Below are 21,625 nucleotides of genomic sequence, written 5' to 3'. Positions count from 1 at the left end.
AAATAGCAGGCAAGCTCCCTCATATCATTTCACCCCTATTATCTTAAACATCTAAAAGAACCATGACAGAAGGAATCATTATCATAACTGTCATCATCATCAACATCAACATCCATTGTTCTTGATGATGATGATGATGACTCCTTCTACCAAAAGATAATCTTGACCTCATGGTGCAAAACAGCACTCAACATTACATCATCGACAGACAATTATCGTCTGTCGACAATAAAATTACATGTGTTTTTATGAACCACAAGTCCTTATGAGAGATCATCGCAAAGTACACAACCTGGAGATCAAGATTACCTCTTAGAAACAATTATTTCAGCTCAGTGGGTTGGCAGATTCATCAGCATCAGAGAAAATGCCTTGTCATATTTCTTTTGGATCTATGTTCTGAGTTCAAATCCTACCAAGATCAACTTTGTTTTTTATTCTTTCCAGGGTCAATCAAATAAAATATCACTCGAGTACAAGGGCCGATGACATTGACTGACCCCCAACTCCGCAAAATTGTTGGTTTTCTGCTTAAATTAGAAACAATTATATTTCACTGGGAGCAGAAGATTGAAAAAATTTTAAGAGCATTGGACAAAATACCTTGCAGTTTTTCTTTTGGAGTGGTTCTTCACATTGTGAGTTCAAGTACAACCAATGTCAATTTTGTCATTTATCCTTCTGAGGGTTCAATAAAACTAAGAACCAGTCAAGTATTGGGATTGGTGGCATCGACCGACATCCTGCTCTCAAAACTGCTGGCAATATTAGCATTTCACATTGGTGCAGGTGGAGGCACATGGCTTAGTGGTGAGGATGTTGAACTTGTGATCGTAAGATTGTGGTTTCGATTCCTGGACCAGGTGATGCATTGTGTTCTTGAGTAAAACACTTTTCCCATGCTGTTCCAGTCCACTCAGTTCGCAAAAATGAATAATCCTCTAACAGACCAGTATCCCATCCAGGGAGGAATATATACTTCAGAGAAACCAGCCCTACGCTCCTTACGGAGTCATGTGGACTAATCACATTGGTACAAAGCCACAAATTGTAGAGGTACATGACTAGAGCTTATTTTAATACCTTCTTAGAGAGCATTGTCAGAATTTATTAATTCTTCGTTTATTACTTACAACACTGTACCCTTCACACTACAGTAAGTATAGAACATGCATTCACTGTCATCAAACCATCAATACTATACATTCATTGTTTACAAAATAAAGAACTAAATCAATGTGAATCTGCCCTGCCTGTTGTGCATCAAACATGAAAAAATGGTTATGATCCACATATTTTTAATACAAAATGAACAAAAAATGATGAAAAATAGACTGATTAGAAGACTCTTTGTAGAAATTGACCAATATTTTTAATTTGATTTTTAACTAATTGTCTTCCAATTGAAAATATATTGCTGACGTTTCATGCATTAATCAGAGAAATGTCTGAATGTTTTAAATGGTTTTTAACGTGTCGTGATCGTGTGCTTGCTTGCACAAAAGTTCTGCTACAAAATGGACACTCAAATGGTCTTTCTCCTGTATGAATTCGTCTGTGCTCTTTCAGATTTCCTGATGTAGTGAATGTTTTACAGCAGATATCACACTGAAATGGCTTGGTAAAACAGTCGGCTTTCGTCGAATTCTTGGTAGATGAATGTGTTTGTTTGGTGGGACTGGGAGAATGTTTGTTGCGTGCAAAATTAGAAGAGTTAGCTATTGTACTAGGTTGGTTCCCGCTGGTGATTACAGAAGTCACACCACCCTCAGTCACAGTTAGATTATCATTGGACTGCAGACGATCTACAGATTGTGATGCATTTTCTAAACCATGGGACTGCAACTGCCTAACAGTGTTACTATCTTTAATACTAGAGGTATCACTAATGTCTAAAGAAACTGTTCTGAAATATTGTGTTGTAAATAAACTAGAGGATAAATGCGACTTTGGAGATAATTCTTCTTCATTAGATATATCTACATTGCCATCAACCTCATCAGATGTAATGGTTTTCAGTGATTCCTTGTTCTGAGAACAACTGAAATCTAAATACTCAGGATTATGTTGTAAAGCTGTGGAAAGAGAACCCTTCTTATGAGTTTTCATATGCTTTGACAAAGTGCTTTTCTGAGCAAATGTCTTAAGACAAATTTGGCAAGAAAAAGGTCTTTCTCCTGTGTGAGTTCTCATATGTTCCTTCATATTACTGGCACTTGAGTAAGACTTCTGACAGAAAGGACAAATATGTTGTTTGGATTGCAGGGAAGAAGAAACTCTGAAAGATTCACAAGATGCCTGGATCTTGGTGGATTTTAAAGGTTTTTTATTCATTGTTTCATCAGACTGGTTTGAAGCAGGAAACCGTTTTCGAGACTGCAAACGTTTACTGAATAAGGTTTCGTTCACCTTTGTAGGAATTATCCTTACCTCATCAGATCCAACTGATTCACTTTCCAGAGCATCTAATCCTAAGTTCAAACCATACTCATCGCTTTCAGGGGACTCAGGCTTCATGAAATTTCTCTTTAGATGACCCTTAGACATTTTGACAACTTTACCAGCATTTTCAGAGTTCAACAGAACGCTATCAGTTGAAGGCAGATCCTCTCCGTCTTCACTTTTGTCAGAACATTCATCTTCTGATAAAACAATAACATCATCAAAGCTAAGTCCTGATGGCTGCCTTGAATCAACTTGCAAGCATTCTTCAGAATCGCCCACTGAATTCGAACTGGCATCCAAATATTCGTATTGACCTGAATCTGATGCCTCCACTTTAGTTTTCACTTTGCAATCATCAGTGGTGCTAGCCTCCATAATGCTAAGTGTTTGTTGTTCAACATTGTCTGGAGAGGTCCTCTTCTTCAGATGATTTGCTTCAGAGAACATGTCCTTTTTAACTCTCTCTGTATTCTTTATAACTTCTGTAGAAGATGAATCCAGCTGATCTATATCCCAGTCTTCTTCAGTCAATTGGAAACTAACCAATTCTTCAAGATATTCCTTTTTTATACACTCAGTTTTAAATTGCAGTGACTGTTTCTGAATTTCATCAGAGAAGTCTTCTAAATGATCAAAGTGACCCCTTGGACTTGATGGGTCTCCTGCCCCTTCACTGTCTTCAGGGTTTGCATTAAATGTACTCCCACACCTTTCATTAGATTTATTTGAGTCAGAAACAACACGATGACTTGAGTGATGGGTATTTCTGGAAGACTTTTCAGGCAAGCAACCAGGATTACGAGATGGATCCATGTCTAAATATATTTGGTTGAGTGAATCAGTTAAGTTCTGAGAATAAGGTTTGGACAAGTTTTTTCCACTGAAAGTAATATTGCACGACAATTTATGTAAAGCAAATGAAGCTACATCAGAATATACTCTGTTGCAATTAGGACAAACACAGTTTTCAGCGTCTCTCATGAGATTTATGGATTTGGTTAAACAATGATGAGTTGGTCTTAGAATTTTGGTTCTAGGATTCATTTTGCTTCGTACGTAGTTATTGTTACGTATTGGAACAGAAATTTCACTACTGGGTACTGAGCTCTCATATGCGTTTTTTCGAAAATGCATTAGTTTCATGTGTCTCGAACACGTACTGGAATGGGTAAATACTTTGGCACAAAAATAACACTGAAAAGGCCGTTCCCCTGTATGAATTCGGTGATGCTCCTTTAAATTACTCACATTCTTGAAAGTTTTATGACAATAAACACACTGCTGAACCTTCGACACCTTCAAGTTACTACTTGTTGCATTCCTGCTAAAATTTTCATCCTCTCTCTTACCATTTTTGTGCTGCCGACTCAATGGTAATTCTTCTACCTCATCCAATTTCTCTTCAGACTTCAAGTCACTATCACAACAAATGCTATCACTGTTCCCCTCATCGTTATCGATTTCCTGGTTTCTTACAGAATCACTTTCGGAATAAATCTTCGGTAAAACTTTGTCTTTCTTTTCTTTTAAGCGTGAATTTAGACCTTGTATTTTCTGTAAGTTCTCCTCACCAGAGTTATTCCTGCTGTTTTCAAATTGGTTCTGATGAGAATTAATAATTAAGTCTTTGGTTTGAGCTTGATTAAAATCTGATTCAGAGTTAGAAGACATATACCTTGATAATTCTGATGGATTATCAATTTTTTCATTTTGGATTATATCATATCCTTTATGCAAACTGTAGCTAAAGTGATTATTGTCAGGATCAGGATATAAAGGATCTATACTACTAGACATTAATCCATTACCAACTAATTTGTCTGGGGGTTCTCCTCTATAATTTACATTGTGTTCTTCATAAAATTCATCAGATTTTTTAGATGATAAAACAATATTATCAGGTGACATTTTTTGAAATATTTGTTTCTGGAATGGTTTCTTGGTGTGAGTCAGTCTATGAAGACAGAGAAATTGATAAGAAAAGAAATTTCTGGAACAATATTCACATTTGTAAAGGTTCTTCTTTAGCAGTGGCTTTGTATTATCATTGGCAGTCATGGGAAGCTTTGTAGATTGGTTAGTAGCAGAGAAATCCGTATGTGGTTCAAATAATCTGGTCTTATTGCACCGTTCATAAGCAAGTTTCGAGTGAAATCGATGGGTGGTTTTCATGTGTTTGGAACAAGTACTCGACTGGGCAAACCTACGATGGCAAACCAGACATTTAAAAGGCCTTTCACCTGTGTGTGTACGTACATGCTCTTGTAGGTTGTTTCGAGTGCTAAACAATTTGTTACAGTAGTTACACTTATGAGTACGTGGATGTAGTCTTCGAGTTTTCAAATACAGATTTCTTTTAGATTTTATATCAGATATTCTAAGGTTACTACCATCATTATAGTTGTTTCCTGAAGAACTTTCTTTCGATTTCAGTAAATTAACAATTGAAGAGGGTAACCCTGTTTCTTGGTTTTCAGAAATTGTGTTTCCCGGTGAATATAACTTCTGACTTTTATCACATATTCTATCTAAACACTCTTCTACTTGTGGAATTTCATTTGGTAATTTGGCACAGGAACGTTTTCTTTCAAGAATGTTTGGGTCATTTATCTTTGGCATTATGGGCTTCTGGTTCAAATCTGTATCAACAATGGCAGTCTTAAAAACATTTAATTTGTCTTTAAAATCCACAGTTGTTCGTCTCACTGCAAATTTCTTCACGTGAATTTGTTTGTGGAAACACAAAGACTTGTAAGATGAAAATTCTTTGAAACAAAAGTCACATTTGTGGCAATTTCGTCGCAGTCTCAGGCGATCATTAAGTTGCAAGCTTCTCGACAGGTGGGCTACAGAGTTACCTGAGTTGATTACAGACCTGTTTGGATGAAATTTCGACAATTTGGTTTCACGATGAGCACTTTTTTCATGTTTTGAACGTGTGCTGGATTGAGCAAACCTTTGATGACAAATTCGACAACTGAACGGTCTCTCACCGGTGTGAGTTCGCACGTGCTCTCGAAGATTGTTTGCCGTGCTGAAGAGTTTGGCACAAAACTGACATTTATGAGTATATTTACTTCTGGGGGTCTTTAACCGATTTTTATCTGACAATCCAGTTCCTTTATTGAACATGTCATTTGACTGTACTGGCTGGTGATAAAGTTTCAGGTGATCAGGAAAGGATGGTTTTTTCGGATATGCCACATCAGTAGTTGATGATTCCAAATAAGAATTGTCTTTGGTGAATTTTATCTTTTGTATACTGAAACGTGAACTGGGATTGGCTATTGATATGATTTCTACATCTTCTCTTGCTTTATCCGACTCAGCTTCTTTGAGTAGTGAGAAAAATTCTGCTGAGTCATCAGTCTCAGGGTTTGTATTAACGGTTTTGTGTGGCAACGCATAGTTCAGATATGTATTCAATGAAGACCTTTCCTCAACTTGCTGATTAGAATATGGGCTGAAGGTGGGAGACTCATCCATTGAAGGATCTTCAGATTTCTGGGGACTAAACTGAAGCATTTTCAAAGTAGCAGACTGAGCTAAACAAAGAATTTTATGCTGTTGGAATAGAAGAGAGTTTGGAAATTCTTGATTGCAAGAGTTGCATATTAAAATGGATGAAGAAAAGGAAGTGTGCCGTTTAGAATGGTTTTCAAGTTCTTTGCTATTATGGAAAGTTCTGTCACATTCTGAACATTGAAATATTTGTTGAGAATGCAAAGAATCCTGAAATGAAGCATCGGTCGTATGTAGGTATGTGTGCTCATTAAAATCAACAGCATTTGAAAATGTTTCATAACAGAAGGTACACTTAAATGGTTTAGTGGAGCCACTAGGGGTTTCAATAGTAGTATTCAATACAACAGAGCCCGGTTCTGCCTGATGGTCAATGCTACTAAAGTCAGATGTCAAATCACAAGAAGGCAACAAAATTTCAGTGGTGACTTTCAGCTCCTTGTTTGTTGAATTAAAACCATCCTGACATTGTATAGTCTTGTCTACTGTGTTGCTTACCAATCTATTGGATAATATGGGAAGCATTGTATTAAAAGCTGTTGAACTCTTTTTATGGTGAACTTGAATGTGTTTTTTGAGGTTATGTAATTGTAGGAAATATTTTCCACACTCAGAGCATTGGTGTTTTTTCATATGAAGGTGGGTTCTTAAGTGTCTTGAGTGGGTGCTGGACTGTGCAAATCTGCGATGACAAAATTTACATTCAAATGGTTTCTCGCCTGTGTGAGTACGGACATGTTCCCTCATGTTACTTGCTGATGAAAATGTCCGACTACAAAAGACACACCTAAAGCCTTCGTAGTTGTCAACTTTTGGCAAATTTTCTACACTTTGGTTTAATTTTGAATAAGACCCTGATTCTACATCGACTGGGAATTCAGATGATAGTCCTGATTTTTCAAAACGAGAAGAGTATTTTTTATCATTGCCACTTCTTGAATTTCCAAAATTCTTCAGTGATTTGGCAGAAACTTTAAGTAAGTCCTTATTGGATTCAAAGGTCAAATTTACCTCAGAATTAATACCAACTGAGGCTTCCTCTTCATGCATTTGGTCCTCGACAGGTTCATCTTCTCCAACATTTTCTAATTTGATTTTAGTGCAAAGTTCAATGGGAAAACTATCCAAATTTTTCTTTGACTGAAGTTTGCTCAAATCATCTAAATCTTTAATCTCCAGACTCTTACGGTACCAATCAACATGACCAGGCTCTGTTTCAGTAGCATCAACAACATTTGAAATTTCAAGATCTTTATTATACTGTGCTTCTTTGTAACCATCATCATTCTGAATGTCTGTGTCCGTTATATCTTGTAACGAACGATCAACCGAAAGACAATCTACCTCGTCTGTAGACATGCTGCCAGTAGTCTTGACTGAAAAATTGGTAGAGAGAAGTCCCGTAGAATCACTGACATTGCTGTGTGTCATTACGTGAACCTTTAGGTCAGCAGCATCAGTGAATGTTTTACAACAATAGGTGCAGACAAACTTCTGATCCCGTATGTGTGTATATAAGTGCTTCGCCCGTGTGCTAGACTGGGCAAACGTACGATAACAATATTCGCATTTGAATGGCTTCTCTCCTGTGTGAATTCTTGTGTGTTCTTTCATATTGCTGCTGGTGGAAAATGTGCGTGGGCAGTAGTCACACTTGAAAGGGTGGAAACTGCTTTTAAGACCCCTGACTTGTTTATCTATGTTAGGGAAGTTCTTCTTGGTTGTTTTCTTAGATGAGCAGCTGAAGGGAGCAGTCTTATAACTAATCAATTGATTGTTTCTATTAAGGGCCATTATGTCATCTACAGCTTCACAATTCTGGTCACTGACTGTTGAAAGGTTCTCAGAAGCTGTCATAGACAGCTGGAAACTACTTAACTCGATAGGAATTTCAACTTTCACTTGATACATATGCTTCATATCATCATCATCATCATCACCATCATCATCACCATCATCATCGTCATCATCATCATCATCATCATCATCATCATCATCTTCATCATCCTCACACTGCACAGTTGCCCTGTTTGCTCTTGTTGTTGTGTGTGTTGTTTTATCGTTACAAAATGTATCAACACTATTGTCCTCTTCACAAATTTCTTTCTTTATATTCTCAATGCTAATCGGTAAATTTTCCTGAGAATTTAGCTCCATGACAGAAACTGGCTGCAAGTCTTTGTTTGAATCTACAATGCTGTCAACTAATAAACCAGATTTGTTTAATTCTATTTGATTCTCTTTGGAAGAATTTAGATAATTTAATTTTTCACTCATTCCAGAGAACAGACTGGCTTCGTTTTCTGCCCATGATGTAAGGGATTCTTGACTTGTAAAAGTTATTTTGCTGTCAGCAGAACTCGTTGAATCCTGTTGTTTCACTGAAGAATCTTCTTTGTCAAGATCAGCATCCTTAACTTTTTCAAGCAAGTTGTTGTTCAAAATAGATACCAATTCTGAAGAATTGGACAACTCTTCTGCTTTATCTGAAGAGGTTTGGATTACAGTTTTTACATCTGAGATGCACAGGTCTTTCTTTGAATAATTCTCGTCTTGATCAGCAAGAGAATTTCTTTCTGAACCACTCCAAGAATCATTGCATTGCTTAGTTAACAATCTAAACGTTTCTGGGAGTTTTTTAATAAGATCCTTTGAAACATTTGATGTTTGTAAATCTATATTCTTAGATATTTTAGAAATATTTTCACTGTCCACAAAAGTTGCAGAAGGAGTGTCAGCATCGTTTTCGGCATTTCTTGGAAGTAATTGCTCGGTGCTGTCATCATCATTTTTATGAAAAGTATCAAATTTCACTGGCTGTTCACCATCCGAAGAACTTGAATTTGAACCAACTACAGAGTTGGTTTCCTTATCTGCTGACTGTTTTTTAGAAGATGATGATCCACCTATTAATGAAGATAGATGTCTGCTTTTTGTTTTCTTCATATAATTTATTTTATAACATTGAAACATGTGATATTTTAGAGGCCCAGGGTGGGTGAAAGATTTTGAACAAAATGTACAAGTAAGCTGTTCTTTGTGAGAGTGAGTTAGAACATGCTTAGAATGAGTGCTTGACTGAGCAAATTTTCGGTGGCAGATTTCACACTCATAAGGTTTCTCGCCTGTATGTGTTCGCATGTGTTCCTTCATGTTACCAGAAGTGGAGAACGTTCGAGGACAGTAGAGACAGCGATGGGGGTGGTAGTTCTTTAGTTTCTGAATGTATTTCGACACTCTTTTACGTTGTGAATATTTTTTACTCGGGTTGGATGGCAACAGCACTTGAGTCTCTCTAGAGCTGTTACGGTTGGTCTTCAGCAGTTCTTCAACTGTGCTTTTCAGGGATGTCAACTTACTTTTATGAATGCTGTGATCAACAACATCAGTTAAGTTCTCCCCTACAATCAGTTCCTGCTGCTGGTCTTGCACAGTCGCTGGATGATTAACCCCTGGTGATAGTTTTCGCTTACGACATTTGTTAAAGATGGTTTTTCTCCCTCCTTTATTTGAGAAAGAATAACTTTGGTACATTTGGTCTTCCCTTCCAGTTGAAAATCTTGGTTGCAAATCCTTCTTTTTCAACTGAACTTTGGCTTCCTTCTCTAAACTGTTTGCTGCAATATGGGACAAGTCACTAGAATTAGACAAAGGGGACGTGTTACTTCGATCAATTTCATTCTTTTTCTTTAGCAGATTTCTTAAAAACTCAGAGCAAATACCCATCCCTTTAGATGTTCCATCACTAGAGGAACCCACTGGGCTAGACTCTAGCTGTTCAGCAATCTCTTTTGCACTATGTTTCTGTAAATGCTTTTTGTAGTTATTAGCTCTTGTGAAGGTTTTATCACATAAATTACAGCAGAACATCTTACTCTTTGTATGAGTGAGAACGTGTTTAGAATGTGTGCTGGACTGAGCAAAACTTTTGTGGCAGATTTTACAAACAAAAGGTCTTTCACCAGTATGTGTTCTCATATGTTCACGCATGTTACTAGCAGTCGAAAACCTCCGTGGACACAACATGCATGCAACTTTTAATGGGTTTCTCCTACTGGCAAACTGTTGCCTATGTTTCCGTTGACTTGTCACAATACCTCCTTTTGAGCAACCACTATAATTCTTGATCAACTGGTCAGGAAACGGTGAATGCAAGTAGTCGGTGCTGCCACTTTCTTCCACTTTCAAGGATTTATTGCTACTACCTCCTGATTCATGTACTCCCAGAGCAAAGTAACTATCAAAATAATTCAGTTTCTCAGAAGAACTGTCTGACGGTTCCTCCTGCATCAAAGTCCTGTCTTTTGACACGATCTTTGTCTCTTTCTTTGGAAAATCAGGCTCTATCAAAATGACATCTTGGTTAATGTCGTCGTCATCACTGTCATAAGCGTCTTCCAACTGTCTGACAGGCTCATCACTATTTTGAGTTAGATCAATATGTGAAGAATGTTCAGCGTCCCCAAATGTGAGGGCCACAAATGATGAACTGTTGGAATTGTCTAGACTGCTGCTGGAAACAGGATCATTTAAATTATGTTGCTGATTGTTTGATCTGTAGTCTCTTTCAAGGTACTGCATTCTGGCATTAACAGACTTCACTGTCCTTTTTGCAGAGGCACCATATGGACTATCTGATTCCAAAATCTTCTGACGGCTGCCTTCCTGAATGTCAATCACTTCGTATTGACCAGATGGACTTAGCATCAATTTGCTCGGCCTAACGGAACTTAACTTTTCTTCTGTGTTATGGCTTTGTATGTGTTGTAAAAGTGAGAAAGACTTGTTGAATTCACGATAACAAATACAGCATTTAAACACTTTCTCCGTCAAGTGACACTGTATGTGTTCCTCCATTTCTTCAGCAGAAACAAAATTTTCATTACAAAATGTACATTTGTAGGATTTTTCCAAAGAATAACCTGCAACTGAGCCAGCAGAGTTTGTCCAGACATCAAAAGATTTTGATGGTAAACTATCTTGGCTGTCATCTTCATCTTCCTGATCATCAATGTTGATAACCTCATTGCTTCCGTTATGTGATATCGTTACAAAATCTCTTGATTGGGACTCTTCAAATGTTCTAGAAGGTTCTAGATTTTCAGCTAAGTCATTTGCCAAATTTCCCTCAGAAAATTTGCCAAATGACTTCAATTTGGTTTCTGAGCCCTGGGGATATATACTCAATTCAGAATTGCTGTATATTATGTCTCCATTCCTTATCTGCTCATTTGCATTCCACACGCTGGATTCAATGAGAGGAGGAGTCTTGGGCATCACTTCACAAGCTAAATTCTTAAAAATTCCTGTAATAACTGGTTTTACATAATCTTTATCTGATACTTCTGGTAATTGGGAATAGGACAGAAATGGTTGAATTTGGTCATTGTTAACAACATTAGGTACAATAGCAGCACTCTCAACACTATCACAGACAGGAGTCGCTCTATGGTCATGGATTACATCAACATCAGAATCTACATCCCCAATCACAGTTGTATACTGGTCTGAAGAATGTTCATCAGCAGATAAATGAGCTGCTGTGTCAAATGATGTGGAAGGAATTGAAATTCTACCCAGCTGCAACTCATCAGTCGATAGATCAGTGTCGAGCTGTGATGGACTCTTCGATTTTTTCAGTAATGCCTTTTTTCTGTGGATCTGGACATGTTTGGAGTGTGTGCTTGATTGTGCAAATGTCTTTCCACAAAACTCACATTTGTAAGGCCTTTCTCCAGTGTGGGTCCTCTGATGTTCTCGCATGTTGCTAGCAGTTGAGAAAGCCTTGTCACAGAAATTGCACTTGAAACGTTTCACCTTCACCCTCAAAGAATTCTCTCTGCCCTTCTCCCGATTAACAGCCGACATTTTGAATTTGTCCTGTCAAAAAATGTCTAAATCATGTAGATATCTAGTTTCTGTAAGTACATGGCAAAAAAAAAAGTATAAAAACTATAGGAATCTACCTTATAAGGACATTGTGACAAATATCAAAACAAAATTCTATACACTGCAAAATGACTGCTAGATTACCAACGATGTAAGCTATAGGATTTTAAATGAAAAAGAAATGGTTAAATACTCCAGCAGACATTCAGAAGAATCTGTAAATACCACTGAATCACTCATGTTCATGAGTTTTTTGCGGGGTTTTTTCCCCATACGGTCACTGATTATGAAGGTATACTTTCAGGCCTGCTGACAAACAACTTTGTTTGTCACAACAGATGGGTTTCTGAAAAGAAGAAAACAATAAATTAGGATAAATAAAAGAGGAAAACATTTGCTATACTAACACATAGCTTATCTAAACTGAAGACTGGTAGAATTGTAAGAAAATCAAAGAAAATGCCAAGTTGGATTTTGTTCTGTCTTGTATTAATTTGACTTCAAATCCTTATAAAGTGAACTCTGTCTTTCAATACGATAAAATCTTCGGCAAGGATTGAGATTCATTTAATTGACCATTCTTCTTCCTCTCCACCAAATTTGTGGCTATGTGCTTATTCTTTATCCTCTCCTGCGGCCATGCTGGGGCACCACCTTGAAGAATATTTTAGTTAAATGAATTGGTGCTTTTTTATGTACCACCGGCACAGGAGCCAGTCTGGCATCAGCCACATTCGGATGGTGCTTTTTATGAGATGATAATTATATATATATATATATAGAATGAATGGGAGAAAGAGAGCCTGCCGTATGTCGACCCAATAGAGGGACCAGCTATCCAAGTTGATAGTACCAGGGTAGATAAAGCAATTAAGAGTATGAAGACCGGGAAAGCCCCCGGCCCATCAGGAATCACTGCAGAGATGCTCAAAATATCTGGCAGTGTTGGCTATAGCCTAGTCACCCGTATTACGAACCAGGTGATACACGAAGGAGTCATACCCAATGACTGGTGTAACAGCATCATAGTCAACTGCTACAAAAGTAAAGGTGATGCTTTAGATACAAATAATTACAGAGGCATCAAGCGGTTAGATCAGGTTATGAAAGTTACAGAGAGGGTCATAGCCCAACTAATTAGGGAGCGAATCAATTTAGATGAGATGCAGTTTGGGTTCGTGCCAGGTAAAAGCACTACTGATGCCTTATTTCTAGTGAGACAGTTGCAGGAGAAATACCTAGCTAAGGATAAACCTCTGTACCTGGCTTTCGTTGACATGGAGAAAGCCTTTGACAGGGTCCCCCGATCCCTTATCTGGTGGTCAATGAGGAAACTTGGGATAGAAGAATGGTTAGTGAGAGCTGTGCGAGCCATGTACAGAGATGCTGCCAGTAAGGTGAGGGTTGGAAATGAGTACAGCAATGAATTCCGGGTAGAGGTAGGGGTCCACCAAGGTTCCGTCCTCAGCCCCCTCTTATTTACCATAGTCCTCCAGGCAATCACAGAGGAGTTCAAGACAGGTTGCCCCTGGGAGCTCCTCTATGCTGATGACCTTGCCCTAATTGCGGAGTCACTATCAGAACTAGAGGAGAAGTTTCAGGTGTGGAAGCAAGGTCTAGAATTGAAGGGCCTTAGAGTCAACCTAGTTAAAACCAAAATCCTAATAAGTAGGAAGGTAGATAAAACACAAACCCCTTCAGGTAGATGGCCCTGCTCAGTATGTAGAAAAGGAGTAGGTAGTAACTCTATAAGATGTACCCGGTGCAAGCTATGGACACATAAGAGGTGCAGCAACATCAAAGGCAGGTTAACTAGCAAGTTAGTTTTTGTTTGTGGCAGATGTTCAGGTGCAATAAAGACTGTAAACAAACAGGAAACAACTTCTATCTCATTCCAGGGTGAAAAACTAGAGGCAGTCGATAGCTTCCGCTATCTGGGCGACCAAGTTAGTAGTGGGGGTGGGTGTGCTGAAAGTGTAGCTGCTAGAATAAGAATAGCCTGGGCAAAGTTTAGAGAGCTCTTACCCCTGCTGACGACAAAGGGACTCTCACTCAGAGTAAAAGGCAGACTGTATGACGCATGCGTACGAACAACCATGCTACATGGCAGTGAAACATGGGCTGTAACTGCTGAGGACATACGTAAGCTCGCAAGGAATGAAGCCAGTATGCTCCGTTGGATGTGTAATGTCAATGTGAATACCCGTCAGAGTGTAAGTATCTTGAGAGAAAAGCTGAACATTAGAAGCATCAGTTGTGGCGTGCAAGAGAGACGGTTGCGCTGGTATGGACATGTGGTGAGAATGGAGGAGGATAGCTGCGTGAAAAAGTGCCACACCCTAACAGTTGAGGGAACCCGTGGAAGGGGTAGGCCCAGGAAGACCTGGGCTGAGGTGGTGAGGCAAGACCTTCGTACATTGGGCCTCGCCGAGGCGATGACTACGGACCGAGACCTTTGGAAATGGGCTGTGCGTGAGAAGACCCGGCAAGCCAAGTAAGATCGTTGCCAGTGCCCCTGGACTGGTTCTTGTGCGGGTGGCACATGAGATGCACCATTTTGAGCGTGGCCGTTGCCAGTACCGCCTGACTGGCTCCTGTAGGATTTTCGAGCGAGATCGTTGCCAGTGCCCCTGGACTGGCTTGTGCGGGTGGCACATAAAAGACACCATTTCGAGCGTGGCCGTTTTCGTGCGGGTGACACGTAAAAGCACCCACTACACTCTCTGAGTGGTTGGCGTTAGGAAGGGCATCCAGCTGTAGAAACTCTGCCAAATCAGACTGGAGCCTGGTGTTGCCATCCGGTTTCACCAGTCCTCAGTCAAATCGTCCAACCCATGCTAGCATGGAAAGCGGACGTTAAACGATGATGATGATGATGATGATGATATATATATATATATATATATATATATATATTATATATAGGCACAGGAGTAGCTGTGTGGTAAGAATCTTGCTTCCCAACTACATGGTTCCAAGTTCAGTCCCACTGCATGGCACCTTGGACAACATGCATGGCACTTTGGGCTATAGGTTAAGAAGTTTGCTTCCCATCCACATGGTTTTGGTTTCAATCCCACTGCATGGCACCTTGGGCAAATGTCTTCTACTATAGTCCTAATCCTATAAAACCCTTGTGAGTGCATTAAAATAAAGATGATGATGATGATAGTAACATCAAACAGGTTGCCTTACATCATCATCATAATCATCATTTAACATCCGTTGACTATGCTGGCATGGGTTGGATGGTGTGACCAGAGCTGGAAAGCTTGAGGGGCTGATTTGGCATGATTTCTACAGCTGGATGCCCTTCCTAACACCAACCACTTTACAGAGTGTGCTGGGTGCTTTTACGTGACACTGCACAGGCACTTTTACATGGTACTACACAGGTACTTTCATGTGGCACCGCATGGGTGCTTTAATATGGTACCACATGGGTGCTTTTACGTGACACTGCACAGGCACTTTTACATGGTACTACACAGGCACTTTCATGTGGCACCGCATGGGTGCTTTTACATGGCACTGCATGGGTGCTTTAATATGGTACCACATGGGTGCTTTTACGTGACACTACATGGGCTGTTCAGCAGGATCCTCAGTGAAGAGAACACAGTAAGCAGGGTCTAACTCTGAAAATCAAGCAACACGGACAGTCTGAGCTGGCATTCCTAAATCATACAGCTAACAATAAATACATCAACAAAATATTCTATTTTGTTTTCCTAGGACTCAGTCAATGGCTTGCAGCTATGCGGGGTCACTGCTTTCAAAGCTAGAGAGATGACTGCATTCATCTCTTATGATTCACTGATAGTTATTTTATCAGTCTCAAAAGGATGAAAAACAAACTCTACACTGGGCAGGATTTGAACCAAAACATAAATATCACCACCCTTACAAGCTACAACAAACCAACAAGGGAGCTTTTACATGGTTTCTCGATCTGCTAGAAACAGTAACTAAATCACCCAACCAGCTTCAAAAGTGAGAGACACATTGAATAATGCAATTCCAGATACGCTTTTCTCAAGTAATGTCTGAAATGGTTCATAGATGAAATGGTCACAGATGGGATGGTCATAAATGGAATGCCTTCTATCTTATGCTCGTCCAGTCGGGGCTGACCACAGATTAAATGACAGTCCATCATAAACGTGTGCATATTACAGTAGCTAATCAGTTGTGGCCAAGGAGAACATACATCTAACATAGATATGGTGGATGTCCATGTTGAATTTAATGTGGAATGAAATGGTAAATATGAGCCATGATCCACAGCTTATAATCAAAACCAGAAAACCTAGATCCAAGTCCTGTTGCATGCCAGGACAAAATGATGAGAAATTCTAGTCTGAAAGTGTGTCCAGGAGCCTTCCTAGCTTTTACCCAGAGTACAAGAGTAACATCTCCAGACCTACAGGTCAATATAAATTCAACTATGCAAGCTAATGAATAACATGTTAATGTTACAATGTTTCTACTGCTTAGAGGTACAGATTGTTTCTGCATGTGGTACATGTTTTCAGTTAGGTGGACTAAACCAGTCAAGAGTTAAGCAACTTGATTACAGATTCAACAGAGCTTGTACAGAGTATGGACTTCCAACCTTTCAACTCAACAGCCAGCATCCTAGCCAATAGGTTCTGCTCTCTCTCTTTCACTCCACCTATCTATTTATCTCTCTAATACTTTATGACTGAGATCCAAATCAAGACACTGGCTAATCTGTTGGGAGGCTGACAATTTATATTCCATACACTGTTCTATCTTGCCATGGTGCTTAACTTTTGACTGGTTCAGATCACCTAAGCTAAGGACAGTATTTATGGATCCTTTCTGTGCATCTGAAGCTGATGAAAAGAAGCCATCCTCATACCCGGGGACCTGGACCAAATGCTTGTAACAAAACGGGACTTTGTTAAAGAAATCCAAGAGATAAATGATGTTAAACAGATGACAAATTAAATCTTTCACACAGGCTACATATATCGGTAACGCTGAAGAAGTATCTATGTAGTCGTTTTACTTGCTAGAAATAGCAGCCAAATTTCCTTCGCATCACACCCTACCATCTTGAGTAAAAAGGAACACACCGAATAACGTTGTCCTAGATACAGTATAACTGAAAACAAGACGAGATGGTCGTAGCTGGACTGTGTTCGATCATGCGTTTACTCGATCAGGGCTGACTTAAACAACATCAGTTATATGTATTATGGTACATCACAGCCAGAAGGGAAGATAATACTATCTGGTTTAAGTAAGACACTTAATCTTCGATGGTAGTTCCATTCCCATCTAACGATATATTATAGGAATATTCGACTCCGAAAAAATGAAAAGCAAAATCCTTGGCGGGATTTGAACTAAGAATGTAAAGGGCCGGAAGTAAATACACAACAAACATTTTGTTCGAAACTGTAACGATTCTCCTAGTCCACGGCTAGACTAACATGAAACAGAAACAACATGCAAGTGCTGTAACGTAATGTCCTGCACAGATGTCTACAAATAGATTCTCACACAGGTATTATTGATTTCATGCAATCACAAAACACCAGATTTATAAGACAATGAGAAAACTGGATGTTGTGAGGTTCCTGCCTCTGCAGACAGTATTTTCTACATAGCTGCTACTGGTGCCTTTTCACTAGACACAATGTCCTATATTTTTATATGATTAATAAAATATACTGCGATGTTCGGTGTAAGGTTTAGGGCCAAACTTTGAAACTAAATCAACTATCTCGGAATACATGAGAAGGCATTACGTATGGCCCCGTTCTCCAAGCAAAACCATAAAAAAATAAAATAAGTTATTGTTATGCTCCGGTCAGTCCTGATGGAGCAGACTAACCAATGTTAAAATGAATTTCAACTATAACCATTCTCTTTTCTTTTTACACGCAGTGGGCAGACTTCTTCATACAACATATCCTTCTTTTTTCCTCTCATCTTTTTTTAATTTCTTTTTAGACAGTAAGGTGTAATATGAGGGAGATTTGACAGCTATTTCTGAAAGGTCGCGCAATTGCGTACAGGTTTCTTAGCTCGTCATTTAAACAAGTGTAGTCGCTAGGACAGGTAAGCTATTGGTCTGCGTCAGCAAGAATCAGTTTGGAAATATAAACTAAAAAAAAAAAAAGTGTGTGTTATATTATGCAGTGAGATGAAATAAAGACTAACGCTTTGAACAGCACCACCCTTCGTCAGATGATCGGATGAGAAAATCCGACAATTTGCACTTGCCCTAAACGTTATTCCGTACTTAATCTCGAGGCACAACAATATACACATGGAGCCAAGGGAACTTCTACATAGCCTCTGGACCAGCTAGATGTAGCAGCACACCTCCCTCAACAATACTATATCATCTAAGGACACATTAAGTAATGCAGTGTGAAATACCCACAAAAAGATTGTCTGGTCCCGGTTGGAAAACGTTTAATCATAGGTCTGTCTGATCGATAAGAGTTGACTTGGGGCTAAAAAAAAAATAATAACATACGGTTTTTATGTCCAACTAACGAATATATATTGTAGTCCAAGAAATCCCTTCTAAACAAAGATGGGATGGTCACGGATGAAATACTTTTGATCATAGGTTGTACTCAATCAGGCTTGACCTGAAGTTAAATAACAACATATTTTTGTTTTAAACCGATTGCTGTTACCAAACACTTATTATCATTATTTTCTGCAGCGTTAAACTAAACCGAAGAAAAAATAATGAAGGAATTAATTCGAATTCAACTTATTGTTTAAAATATATTTTACTTTTTTTTATTTTTTTATTTGGACCAAAGCCAGGACGAATTACTACTAAACAATAACAAAAAAATAACGGCTACAAATGAACGAACTCGTATAAAACTCCAATGATGTAAATATTATAAATAAGAGAAAGAAAAATAGTGGGAACAACCTTCAGATGCCAAAGATACTTTCAAAACTTTCTGGGGGAAGATCTATGGATAAGCAAGCAATATTAAATGATGAGACTTCTAAGCTTGTTTATGGTTTTTTAATGCAAGGACTTGAGGGCTCATGCGATTAATTGTTGGATTAATCATTCGTTTTGACAGATTCTGGGGGATGATTAACAGAAGAAAAGAGGGGGATAAAAAAAAAGAGAGAGAGAGCAAACGAGAGGAGACTCGAGAAAAACAGCGATGAAGACGAAGCGTGTCAAGAGAGAAGAAGCTGTCTACATATGTAGGTCTTGACACAAGATTGACAGAGACTGGCATAAACAATACTCACGCGATGATTATACAAGAGAAGCAAAGAGGGGAGGACTATCTACATGTACTTTTGCATTAATGGAATTTCGGGGGTGAAATTACTTCCTTTAAACTTACCTTTAGTTTGACATTTTCCCTGAGAAATTAATTGTTTTTGTAAATAAAACACTGTTGCAGTCATTTGCCTCACGATGGCGCTAGCATCTCTGCGGTGTAGCATCACTTCTGTCCTGTCATTAAATATTGCCAGTGTTTCTCGACGCACGCCAGCAAGTTACTGACGAATTTATCAACGGTATAATCGAATTTAACAAAAGATCTTTTTTACTGTAAAGCATATTCCTAGCAGAGAAATAATTTCACATTGATATTGAAGAATACTTCAGAAAAAAACTGAGAGAAATGAATCTGGCTCCTCTAATTACGACGCTTTTATGTTAAATTTAGTTACTTTTATCAAATTAAAATAACAAAAATTAATTTTGTTGTCAGTATTTCATCAATTAATCATCTCATAATAATTTATATTTCAAACTCTATTTTTTTTTATTTAATGAACGAAGAACGCTTATATTGTAGTCTCGGAACGTTTTCAATTAAACGAAACATTCAGTGGGAACTTAAATCAGCTTTATTTACTGACCTGACTGATTATTATATGTGTCAAGGTCAAGAGTTCATGAAACTACTGCGTGAGTGCGAGAGGAGATTAAATATTCGGTGCCCCACTTAGGCAAGTTTACATCTTGCAAATAAACTATTTCTTTTGGATGTAATTTTTACCAGCAGTATTTTGTTATTTTCCATTTTATGGATTTTAGTCATTCTCCCGACTTATATTTTCTCTGTTTATAAAAGATGCTTGGGTGCCAATTGAAAACAACATACCTAAAAAGAAATTTTGTTTTATTTTTATACCATAGATAATCAAAAATATATCGTATTGTTTACCAAGTTATCTTTAAAATTAAAAGATTATTTGAGTGTAGTTAATAAGATGTGCAGGTACAGTGAGGTACTGATAAGCAGAGACGACGTAACAGGTTCGATTCTAGGTTAATCCTTTTCGTTTCATTCCTCAATTCTATCACTCCAAGGACAAGACACTGCTAGACTGATTTTTCGAAGGCTCTATCTTCGAGTAACTAAACGATCCAATGAGGGTTAAATACCATGTTGTTTAACTCTTAAGAGAATTAAGGTCGTTTATATTGTTTCTTGTATCTTATTTTATCCGTAAGAAAAACTTGGTCTACATTGTAGTCAGAGATGTGATAAATAGAAACGAGGGGCAGTGGCCCTTTGGTATGAAGAAGTGCAAAATTTCCTCTTTCTTATCATGGCCATTTATTAAGGTGACGTTGCCTTAGTCTTTGCTCACGGGTGCTATGAACCTTTGCTACGCTACTGGTAGTATTTACAGCCAAAGTTCTCTTCAAGAACCGTTAAAAGTTTATATATATATATATATATTTATGCAAAACCTATTTGTAAAATATATTTTATTCTATTTTTAATCTGAGAAAGAGAAGTGCTCATATAATTTTCTTTAATTGTTACATAGAGATAATACCTCCGACCTTATTTCAAGAAGCCCGTTAGTTAGCAGGCCCACTAGTCAAGAGATCCATTGGACATAATGCATCGGGCTTATTTCATAGGATAATACTTTCAGGTGATTAAAAATCTAGTAAATGTTTTTCTATGAATATAACTCGTATTTTTATTTGGTTTGCAAAATTCTTGTCGTGAACTATGTTGAAACATATTCTGGTACATCTTAAGACGATTTGTATGCCAATAGTAAACACACGAAGCAGAGGAGGCATGTCCTTGATGAAGATGTGAATGGCGACAAGTGGACTCTGACAAACCTAGCCGATTGAGGACTAACTGAACAGTTCATCAAATAATCAATTAGTTAACTGTTTTGTCAAATAAAAATTATAAGTGAAAAAGAACCAGCGCGTATGTTTATTATTAGCATAATGACCCTCCCAAGGTACAACAGAATATAAATATATTGCTTTATGTATATAAGACGCTTTCACTGGCATTTTCTTTTTGGGGGGAAATCTTTCTTCATAAAAACTTTGTCACTTTCCCTATGACATTTTCTGTGGAAAGGGAAGATAAGCTCTCATAAAATAATTTACTTTGAAATTCCTTTGTGTGTATGTGCTATAGTAACTTTATTTCATGGTAAGTGTAGAAAAATATCTCGTCTTTGTGTGTTTGGACACCACAAGAACAAAGAGACGGCTAATGCTATACAGTCTGATATTCTTGGCGGAAAGCATGCGGAACAAGTATTAAATTAGATTGATGTCAATGGTAGAACCCTAGTCAGAAATGCCCTTTTCACAAACAAGAACGCTCACAAAATCATGAAGAACAGGACAATCAACTGAAGGAAACTTTACGTAAAAATTCAGCGGGACCAATTAAATGAGTATTTGATGCAATAGCAGTGGAAGGGAAGCATCAAGGAGGTAACAGCGTGAAACTTCCAGTCT

The 21,625-nt window shown here is 38.2% G+C and overlaps 1 protein-coding gene across 1 annotated transcript; it reads right to left on the bottom strand.

Moving 5' to 3' along the window:
* Positions 1–1,349: 1,349 nt before the first annotated feature.
* On the bottom strand, positions 1,350–19,750 carry LOC106883246 (uncharacterized). The gene is made up of 2 exons (XM_014934179.3): positions 19,227–19,750; positions 1,350–12,202 (listed from the first exon to the last, which is right to left on the bottom strand). The coding sequence occupies exon 2, from the start codon at positions 11,833–11,835 to the stop codon at positions 1,426–1,428; it is 10,410 nt and encodes a 3,469-aa protein (XP_014789665.2). The 5' UTR covers positions 11,836–12,202; positions 19,227–19,750; the 3' UTR covers positions 1,350–1,425.
* Positions 19,751–21,625: the final 1,875 nt, after the last annotated feature.

Source organism: Octopus bimaculoides, chromosome 11 (genome assembly GCF_046866305.1).
Source record: "Octopus bimaculoides isolate indiv1 chromosome 11, ASM4686630v1, whole genome shotgun sequence".
In the NCBI taxonomy this organism is placed as follows: domain Eukaryota; kingdom Metazoa; phylum Mollusca; class Cephalopoda; order Octopoda; family Octopodidae; genus Octopus; species Octopus bimaculoides.
The sequence above is the reverse complement of the archived record's forward strand: the minus strand, read 5'-3'. Positions and strand labels throughout refer to the sequence as shown.